General features: G+C 33.3%; 2 protein-coding genes across 3 annotated transcripts; both read left to right on the plus strand.

The window, feature by feature from the left end:
• Positions 1-1,287: 1,287 nt before the first annotated feature.
• On the plus strand, positions 1,288-3,507 carry LOC136272288 (E3 ubiquitin-protein ligase TRIM71-like). Its single transcript, XM_066073646.1, has 2 exons — positions 1,288-1,368; positions 1,572-3,507. Exon 2 carries the CDS (start codon positions 1,598-1,600, stop codon positions 3,290-3,292), a length of 1,695 nt encoding a protein of 564 aa, XP_065929718.1. The 5' UTR covers positions 1,288-1,368; positions 1,572-1,597; the 3' UTR covers positions 3,293-3,507.
• A 3,578-nt stretch (positions 3,508-7,085) lies between these two features.
• LOC105319442 (E3 ubiquitin-protein ligase TRIM71-like) lies at positions 7,086-9,310 on the plus strand. Of its 2 annotated transcripts, none has more exons than XM_066073864.1 (2): positions 7,086-7,203; positions 7,422-9,307. In XM_066073864.1, exon 2 carries the CDS (start codon positions 7,464-7,466, stop codon positions 9,120-9,122), a length of 1,659 nt encoding a protein of 552 aa, XP_065929936.1. In that variant the 5' UTR covers positions 7,086-7,203; positions 7,422-7,463; the 3' UTR covers positions 9,123-9,307. The 2 variants fall into 2 exon arrangements, with proteins under 2 accessions (XP_065929936.1, XP_065929937.1); XM_066073865.1 differs by having other exon boundaries at positions 7,107-7,203; positions 7,449-9,310.
• The last annotated feature ends 1,436 nt before the right edge of the window (positions 9,311-10,746 follow it).

Consider the following 10,746-nt stretch of genomic DNA (forward strand, 5'->3'; position numbering starts at 1 on the left):
TCTTAACAAATCATTGCGATATTATCGCATCATACAGAATTATTAATTAATATATTTTTTTTCTTTTCCTCAGTAAACAACTTATTTTATTATGAGTCTTACTTTTGGAATTGTTTTTAATATAGAAGGATACCTATCTCTACAATTAAAGGTAGGGATGATATGGTGCCAATTTTTTCACATTGCCGATTTCTTGTGCAGAGAACAGTAAAACTTTTATTTATGGTTGTATTTTGTTATAATTCATTCATTGATATATCAATAAGAATGAATAAAATTAGGCAAGCATATGTATCACAGCCAAGTTAAGATTCTCTGTAGTTTCCTACCCCCCCCCCCCTTCCCCGCTCCAAATATTGACAGTAATTACATATAAATCATATGTTCATTTATGTTTAAAACAAATTAGCAGATAGAAAAATTGCTTGAAAGAAAGCTTTTACCAGTAAAGGAACCAATGAAAACAAGAACATGGCACAAGACTTGTTTACATTACAAAGAATTGTATGATATGTATCTTGCGTATACTCTACTACGGCAGACAGTCAAATTTTAATTGCTCAATAAAAACGCATTACTAATAAAGCATTGTAAACAATTTAAATAGAAAAATGAAATATGACCAAAATCGTTACCATGTTCCTTAAAAGTATTTGTAGAAGGAAAAGATAGATAGGAGATAAACACACCACAGCCCCAGACTTAATTGGCACATAAAGTTATTACAATATTTTGTTAAAATCCGATCATGTATTGAAAATATCACTTCTTATTTCATATATTCATTCAATTTCAATTTAATATGATTTTTACTTTTAGATAATATATTGAGGTGTAGATGTTAGATATTTAGAAACATACAGAAAGAAATAACCAGTTTATTAGATGTTCAACAGCCGTGGACATTTAGAAATGTCTAAAAAAAAAAATAACATTTGAATGCTAGTAGGTAATGGTTTAGGTTCGTTTACATCCAGGAAAGGATAACTCTGGCAAGAAAAAAGGTTTTTGGGGGAAAAAAGCTAAATAGGAAAAAAATAATTGTTAATGGCTATTTCAAAAATTATAAATTAAACCACTAGCTGCAAGGCTATAACAAATGGCATATAATTAACTTAATTTGTCAAGATTTTAAGTTATAGTTAATGTAATTATATTTTCACATTGTTTACCCAGTCATAATATTTTTAGAGTACAAGTGATATATTATGATAGTTTACGACGCATTGCTGTCCAAATTAGAGATAAAGGGGGTGTCACCTTAATCACGTGATGATAACACTTTACCAAAACGTAAAAATACAAGGATCACCTGTTGATTTGCACAGATTTGTAATTTGTTCGTAAGGAAAAAGTACACACAATGTAGTAAGTATCTGTATTTTAATTATTACAGGAATCTACCGTTTAATCTTTTAAGGTAAATTAAACCAAATTTTGACCAAATCTAGGAAGGTCATAATGTGGAATGCGAACGGATTTACTTTAATTTTTTTATTACGTGAATTTAGTATAAAAAATTAACGTGGAAAACAAACATACGCTGGAATTAATGAATTTTGTTCTTCTAGATTTCTATTTAAAAAATCCCGTCAAGATGTCTATAAGCATGGACCCCAGGCGTAGTGACCAGGATGTGTTACGGTGTGATCTGTGTGAGACCCCGGTCCCCCTTACAGAGTGTATGTACTGTGACATCTGTGACAACTATCTGTGTAGCCCATGTGTGGGAAAACATCTCTTAGATGTATCCAAAGAACACAAAGTGGTGCCATTTGAAAAACGGGGATCTACTACGAAATGTCAAAAACACTTTTCAAAAATATGTGAACTTTTCTGTGAACAATGCAACATTCCTATCTGTGTAAAGTGTGCTTCCTCTAAAGAACACATAGGTCATGAATTTATTGACATGGTGGAAACACTAGAAAACCAAAAAGAAATCATACTCAAGGATTTACAAGAACTAGAAAAATCCATCTATCCAAAATATCAGGAGATTGCATCTATCATCCCCGTTCAGAAAGCTGATCTGAATGAAAACTCAAAAAAACTTACAAAAGCTATTGAGAAACATGAAGAAAACTTGCGGAGAGAAATAGACACCATTATCAAAAAAATGAAATCAGATCTTGATGAAATGGACTCTAAACACTTGGCTTTACTAAATAAACATGAGAATGAAATCAAGCGCACAATTTCTGATATCAAACAAAGCATTGCTGATCTGAAGAAGTTACTTAACACCAATGATGTCAGTCTCGTCTCTGCCTACAAATCAAGGAATGCTGAATTCAGAAGATTGCCTCCTAAACTCAAAGTTAAATTACCAAGTTTTACTCCTAAAAAAATCAACAAAGAACATATTTATCAACAGTTTGGTTCTCTATCAGCGTTATCTATCAAAACAGAAGAACGCAGATACACAACAGATTATCCGGCTGCTGAGTCCTCTCCCCTGAACAGACAGTTCATTGATGAACCACGGGTCGTCATAGATATAAACACTGAGTTTGGACGTGCTAATCGTTTATTTCGTGTGTCCTGTCAGATTGATGATGAAATTTGGACATGTGGTAATGACAGAAAGATGAGAGTCTACAACTTACAAGGCGAACTAGCGAAGTCAGTCCAAACCAAGTCAGGAAACAGGCCAGAGGACATAGCAGTGACAAGGAGAGGCGATCTAGTTTATACCGATTACAATGAAAGAACTGCGAATATAGTGAAGAATACACAGATACAGACAGTGATAAGACTACAGGGGTGGAGACCTAGTGGTGTCTGTAATACCTCCTCCGATGACCTCCTGATTGTTATGGACAGTGAAGATGGTAAACAAACAAAAGTTGTGCGTTACTCTGGCTTTGCAGAAAAACAAAGTATTCAGTTCAATGCCCAAGGAAAACTTCTCTATTCTGATGGATTATTTAACTCTAAATACGTTAGTGAGAACAGGAACCTAGATATCTGTGTGTCAGACTGTTACGCCCGTGCAATAGTGGTGGTCAATCAGGCTGGGAAACTCCGGTTTACCTACACTGGTCCACCCTCTACTACCAAGGGATCTTTTAATCCACGCGGCATCACAACAGACAGCCAGGGTCGGATCCTGATAGCAGATAGTGACCACCACAATATCCATATCCTGGACCAGGACGGACAGTTCCTCCGCTACATTGACAACTGTCATTTACAAAAACCATGGGGTTTATGTGTGGATACCAGAGACAGCCTTTTTGTGGCTGAGTTATACACACGTAAAGTGAAGAAAATACAATATTACAAATAAACAATATGTGTTAATGGCAACATAGTCACTGTGGCGGTGTTTATATATGTAAAAAAAAGTATATGGATCTGTTAAATGTATTCTTGAATTACATGTGGACAACTGACTGTATATAAATAACTATATTGCTGATGTAAACAGATTGATTGGTGTATGTACATGTAAATATATGAATGAAAATTGTTTTTATTCATTTGATATAAACAGTTTTTTTTAAATATATCTGCAGATTGAAATGTGTTTATTAACAAAATGTTAATCAAGTTAAAAATGTCAACAGATTGAATTAAACTGTGTTTACATCAATTTAAAATAAACACAAAGATAGTGTGTGTGCATGTGGATTTTTGTTTTCTATAGGTAAATAAAATGATGTTATATCAAGTTTATTTATTGAAAATGTTTTCCGTTGTCAAATGTCTTAGTAAAAGTATTCAGCTTGTTCCAGTTTCATTTAGGCTCAAAAGCTGACTATAATTGCTATCACAAAACAATGTAGCTGCAGAACTGTAGCTCCACGGGAAATGTGGGTTGACGGACTGTTGAGCTACAGGTCATTCCAAATAAAAGCATATATTATCACAGATTTCAAAGCTCACCAAGACAAGACATCAACTTTATGAGGCATCACCTTTATGAGACCACTTTATCATACTAAATGTAAATCTTTCTTTATGAACTTGGATATTCATACCGTTTTGACACAATATCGTATATCATATGTTAAATCATATGTTCATTTCATACAGTATTATAAGAAACAATGTTTATCAATACAATAATATAAAATACAATATTGCATCCTATCATACTTACAATATATTATATAATACAATAAAATACCGTAATAAATAATGATGCAATATAATATTGTGACATACGTATCATGTTATACATTGTTGAATTTGATCACATAATACAATAGCATAATATATGATACAATATAGTATTATATGATTCAATATCATATTACATAATACATCACAATATTGTAACATATGATATCTTTTTGTATGATATTGTATGATACTGTATCATGTTTGATACATGTATCATATAATACAATATATTTTGATACATCATTGTTTCATATATATTGGCTCCGATTCAGCATTCAAGCCTGTCAGGTGCATCAGTATCATAAGACGCACCATCAATGCAAGTTTTGGGAAGTAAGGACCAGTAATAACCAAGATATTTTTTTAGCATCCTTGATAATGCTCTGCATCTGAAGCTACCTCTGCGATTCATTTATATTATAGTTTAATCAACTATGCAAGTTTGATATAGTACTGTTATCTATTAAACATGTGACCTGTTCTAAAAAACTTAACCTCATCAAGCATCCGAAACCTATGGCTCAGATTCAGCATTCAAGCCTGTCTGGAGTATCAGTATCATACAACGCATCATCCATGAAAGTTTGGTGAAGTTTGGACTTGTAATAACAAAGATATAATCATCAGAGGTCACCTGTTCCAAAAAAATTAACCAGCTCTAAAAATCTTAAACTCTTCCAGCATCCGAAACCTATTCAGATTCAGCATTTAAACCCGATAATCATAAGTACTTTTGCGCCAAAACTACATCCATTCGTTAGAATGAAAAAGTCCAGATGATCTGTTTTGAAAAGCCCCCCTTCCGCTTCAGGTTTCAATACACAACCAAAAATAGAAAGTCTATGGGGATTTTGCATTGGAAAGGACATAAACGTATACCCCGGATAATAAATTTAAATTGCGCGAGGTGTTCCGAGTATTTCCGAAAGGAGAAAAGATGTAAACATTTCCCATTTTGAATCTCTGAACGATGACTTGGAACAGACAGTCGTAAAGACTGACCACGGTACAAGGAGGGTGAGGTTCCGTATTTTGAACAATGTAAATTGTAGTTCTGTCTCTTTATAATGATTTTTCGTCTGCAGGAATTGACGTTTACGTTAACCAAGAAATCGTGACTGGAATAATTTGATATAGTAATACTTTTTAAGCAAAAAATTGGTACGACAGTTGAATAAAAGGTGACATCCTACAGAAAAGGCGGATATTTCGTGAAGGCGGATATAATGTGACGATGATTTGATTCAAGATAATGTCGGACATTTTGTACGGCGGACAAAATGTTAAGATTTTTCAAAAAAGGCGATATTTCGAAGCGGTGGACAAAATAAAACGGAAAAGGCGTACTTTTGGTGGCGGCGGACAGAATGTGACGATTTTAATTGTCGAAATAAAGGCGGACTTTTCGTAACGGCGGACATAATGTAAAGATTTTCCCCCCAAAAAGCCCGAATCATTGTAAAAAGAAAACAAAACTCGCCAATGATAGGTTTTGTACGATTGTTTTATGGGAAAAAATGTAGGTTTTACTGCACAGCACTAAATTATAACCAATATTATGAATTTAACTGACATAAATAAATATGTAAATAAATAATCAATGAATAATAAATAAATAAATACATCTATGCTTTCTATAAATTAGATAGAACAAAACTACCCGGCGGGGTCCAAAATACTTAAAAACATACAAAGTAAAGGCAAAACATCTCAGTTTGCAATTGATCAAAACCGCTGCTAGAATCCTATGTTCTTCTCAATTAAATATTTATTGATTTGATTTGATTTGAACATATTTTATTGCATTATATATTACAATGGGATTGGGCACAAGTTATAAAAACTTAATTCGCCCTCTCCCTATTATTAATTCGGTTCTCGGAAAATCCTTCCCAACTTTTATACAGTTTGCACGGAAAACGGCAGTTTGCATCAAAACAAAACAAAACATTGGATTCTAGCAGCTTAAGCATTGTTCAAACTATCGATATGTGTAAAATTTGAAGTTCAATTCATACGAGGTGGTGTTGTTCTAGTCGGATTTTATATCGTAAACAACGACAGAGGAAATAAAAGCAAATTTACATAACTTTTAGCGAATGATTGATAAAACTATCATCTCTCCCAGTATTTTTATTTTTAATTCTCAATAAATCACACCTAATACTTTATTAGAGTCCTTGTATTACTTATATTTTGAATCTGTTTACAATGCTCTCCGATTAAATTTACACGACATTCAACTTTCAGTCATGGCGTCATCAGTGTGTTAATCTACGTAATACAATCTGATTTTTTAACAAATTGTCTCCATTATTTTTTGTTTATTTTTGGTCTACGTTTCGTTGCTTAAAAATTTGAATATATATACATAATTACATGTAACTCAGATTCCATATACTTCCATAACACCTCTGCGAAACTCGTATATTTTACAAATTTTATGACAAAAATAGGAACTCTTTGCAAGGCAGATTTGTTACCTGAGATTATCTCCTCTTTGTTTATACCAATCAATCAAAGTTAATATGTTATACATGTAAAATATTTTTCAACTAAGATATAAATTTAAAATAGGGGTTTGGAATACTCCAAATGACTGTTTATGTAATGATATACTCGGGACAATGTTAGTTTAAATTTTGAAACCTGTATCAAATTTTACATAATATACATCCTAACAATGAGTGTATAACCTCAGATGGACTTTTAAAAAATGTGACCATTAACGTGCCATTTCTTAATCATTTTTAAAAGAAGAAAAAAAAACCACTGGTACTTCATGAAAGAGAATATATCAGCTAGTCTTACAGTGATTTTTTCTTTTTTCTTTTTTAAAATGAAGACTACTGCATGGACTTTAATAAGAAATCTGGCAATTTTTTCCACATATAAGTTATAACAAGCAGGTTAACCGCTTTCGAGTACTTTCAGTTCTTTGATTTTACAGGGGGCGTTAACTTAATCAGGTGATGATAACACTAGACCACGAAGTAAAAATACAAAGTTCGTCATGTTAAATTGTACAGATTTATAATTTGTTCACAAAGAAGTGGTGGTGCACAACACGTAGTAAGTATTTGTTTTTAATCTGCAGGAAACTAGCAACTGGTCTATAATTATAAAATCAAGACCAAACGTAGAAATGTCTAGTAGGTCATAATCTAGAACTTAAAATGATACACTTGCAACTTTAAGATTTCACATTTTTGCCGTAAAATTAAGACTAATTAGCGAACGTTCAACAACTGAAACTGATACTAAAGTAATAAAGTTATATTATCTTACAGAATTCTATTTATTAAAACTCCCATCAGGGTCTCAGACTGAGCATGGACCCCCGGCGTAGTGCCCAGGATGTGTTACGGTGTGATCTCTGTGAAACCCCGGTACCCCCTACAGAGTGTATGTGCTGTGATATTTGTGACAACTATCTGTGTAGCCCATGTGTAGGGAAGCATCTTTCAGATCTATCCAAAGAACACAAAGTGGTGCCATTTGAAAAGCGGGGATCAACCACGAAATGTCAAAAACATTCCTCAAAAATATGTGAACTTTTTTGTAAACAATGCGACATTCCTATCTGTGTAAAGTGTGCTTCTTCTAAAGAACACATAGGTCATGAATTTATTGACATGGTGGAAACGCTAGAAAACCAAAAAAAAATCATTCTCAATGATTTACAAGAACTAGAAAAATCAATCGATCCTAAATATCAGGAGATTGCATCTATCATACCGGTTCAGAAAGCTGATCTGAATGAAAACTCCAAGAAACTGACAAAAGCTATTGATAAACATGGAGAAGACTTGCACAGAGAAATAGACACCATGATCAAGAGACTGAAATCAGATCTTGATGAAATGGACTCCAATTATATGACTGTACTAAATAAACAGGAAAATGAAATCAAGCGCACTATTTCTGAAATCAAACAGAGCATTGCTGATATGAAGAAGTTACTAAACTCAAATGATGTCAGTCTCGTCTCTGCCTATAAATCCAGGAATGATGAATTTAGAAGATTGCCTCCAAAACTCACAGCTACCTTACCAAAATTTACCCCTGAGAAAATAAACAAAGAACAGCTTCATGAACAGTTTGGTTCTCTGTCAGCGTTATCTATCAAAACAGACAAACATGGATACACAACGGCTGCTGAGTCCTCTCCCCCGAACAGACAGTTCATTAATGAACCACGGGTCATCACAGATATAAATACTGAGTTTGGAAATGCTTTACGCCATGTGTCCTGTCAGATTGATGACGAGATTTGGGCGTGTGGTGATGACAAAATGATGAGACTCTACAACTTGCAAGGCAAACTAGTGAAGTCAGTCCAAACCAAGTCAGGGAACAATCCACGGGACATAGCAGTGGCAAGGAGTGGGGATCTAGTTTATACAGATAAAGATGATAGAACTGTAAACATAATAAAGAATACACAGATACAGACAGTGATCAGACTACAGGGATGGAGACCTTTCGGTGTCTGTAGTACCTCCTCTGGTGACCTCCTGGTTGTCGTTATCAGTGATAATAATAAACAAACAAAAGTTGTGCGTTACTTTGGCTCCATGGAGAAACAAAGTATTCAATACAATGACAAAGGACAGCCTCTCTATTCAACAAGTACCCCAAAATATATCTGTGAAAACAGAAACCTAGATATCTGTGTGTCAGACTGTTGGGCCCATGCGGTAGTGGTGGTCAACCAGGCCGGGAAACTTCGCTTTACCTACACTGGTAAAAGCTCTAGTGCTACCTTGCATTATCCACGTGACATCACTACAGACAGCCAAAGTCAGATCTTAATAGCAGACAGTATCAAGCACATTATCCATATCCTGGATCAGGACGGACAGTTCCTCCGCTACATTGACAACTGTCAATTACAGAAACCATGGGGTTTATGTGTGGACTCCAGGGACAACCTCCTTGTGGCCGAGCTCTACACAGGCAAAGTGAAGAAAATACAATATTACAAATAAACCATGTGTTCCTGTCAACATAGTTAGTGTGGTAGTGATTTTAAATGTGATGATTAAATGAGCCTTTGTAACATATATTCTTGTATTACAGATGTTAACAAACTGCATGAGTGTATATTCATATAACTTGTGTAAACAGACGGGTTGTTTTGTGTACATGTGATAAATGAAAGCGAAATATTTTTATTCATTGAATGTATATATATTACATTCATTTATACATGTCTGCAGATTAAAATGTTCAATTTATAAACTAAACAAAAATAAAATTTGTTTATACATATCTTAAATGTAAACAGATTAAATTTAATCATCACAGTGTTGCATTACTTAATATGATTTACATACCATTAAGCTATTTGTTATATTTATTTTTAACAAATACTTATAATTTCTGGCAAAATGTTCTTAAATTTTTGAAAAATACAAACAAATTTTCAATGACTTTTAATTATCCTCCTTAAAAGGACTTGGTCACGATTTGACTTAAAAATTTTCAAATGTTATTTTTCCATTTTCAATGTTTACACTGATAAATATAGAAGCTGATAATGCTATGTCAAAATTTGAAAGTCAAATATCCAGTTATAAGCAAGATACGGAGTCCATAATCTTTGTTTTGTTAACAAAGCTCGAATATTGTCATTTTTTACATAAGTGTTGTATTGGTGTAAGTTTCAATTAAACGTATCTTTATTTTTTTGATAATAGTATTTATGAAGATATTGAATTAGTTTGAACTGATTTTACATGTCACTTTGTCTAAGAAATGGTAATTCTCTACATTACATTTTTTGTTAACAAGTAAAAGTCATACCTATGTATCTCGCTTGTAACTTGACTTTAACCTTCAATATTTTGGTCAATCATTTAAAATGCACCAGTACACCATTTTATAAATAAATCTCAAATCGTGTGCAAGTCCCTTTAAAAGAGGGTATAGCCATTCATTTTAATAAACATGAATCTTCTTCACCCAAGTTTAATTGAAATCGGCCCAGTGGTTCTTGAGAATTAAGAAGTTGAAAATGTAAAAAAGTTACAGACAGACAAATAGAAAGATGGGTGCTGGATAAAAAGTGATCAGAAAAGCTTACTTGAGCTTTCAGTTTAGGTGAGCTAAAGGAATTTTTTTTTACCAAAACATAGTTAATTTTCATTTTGAATAATGATAACTTGGAATGTGTTGAATATAATTTTTAAACAAAGGCAAATAAGTTGCATCTTTCATACGAGTCGACTAAAGTTGTATGGATCATTCAATTTGGAAAGGTCTCAATATTATAACTTGATTTAAAGTAATTATCTGGAAAAATGTATGCCAATTAATGTAACAGGATGGGAGAAATAATTACGAACAAGATAGGGGTGCAAACCTAGGCCCCCTGAATCTCTTGTCAGATGTTCTACCAGCTGAGCTATTTGGCACCAGTATTCGAACCGGTCTGACCATCACACTAACTACAAATGTAATTGAATATACACTGAGAAAAAAAAATCAAGTAAAATATAGTTATCCCTCTTTCCAAAATATCCAAGTGCTAGTTTATTGAAACTCTGACTTAAATAGTTAATGGAGGGGAGGACTGCGGGTGCACAGTTGAATATGTCATCTACATTATAA

The sequence above is a fragment of the Magallana gigas genome, chromosome 10 (genome assembly GCF_963853765.1).
Source record: "Magallana gigas chromosome 10, xbMagGiga1.1, whole genome shotgun sequence".
NCBI classification, from domain to species: Eukaryota; Metazoa; Mollusca; class Bivalvia; order Ostreida; family Ostreidae; genus Magallana; species Magallana gigas.

Coding starts and splice junctions, on each gene's coding strand:
- LOC136272288 (XM_066073646.1), top strand. CDS start 1,598: ATGTCTATAAGCATGGACCCCAGGCGTAGTGACCAGGATGTGTTACGG.
- LOC105319442 (XM_066073864.1), top strand. CDS start 7,464: ATGGACCCCCGGCGTAGTGCCCAGGATGTGTTACGGTGTGATCTCTGT.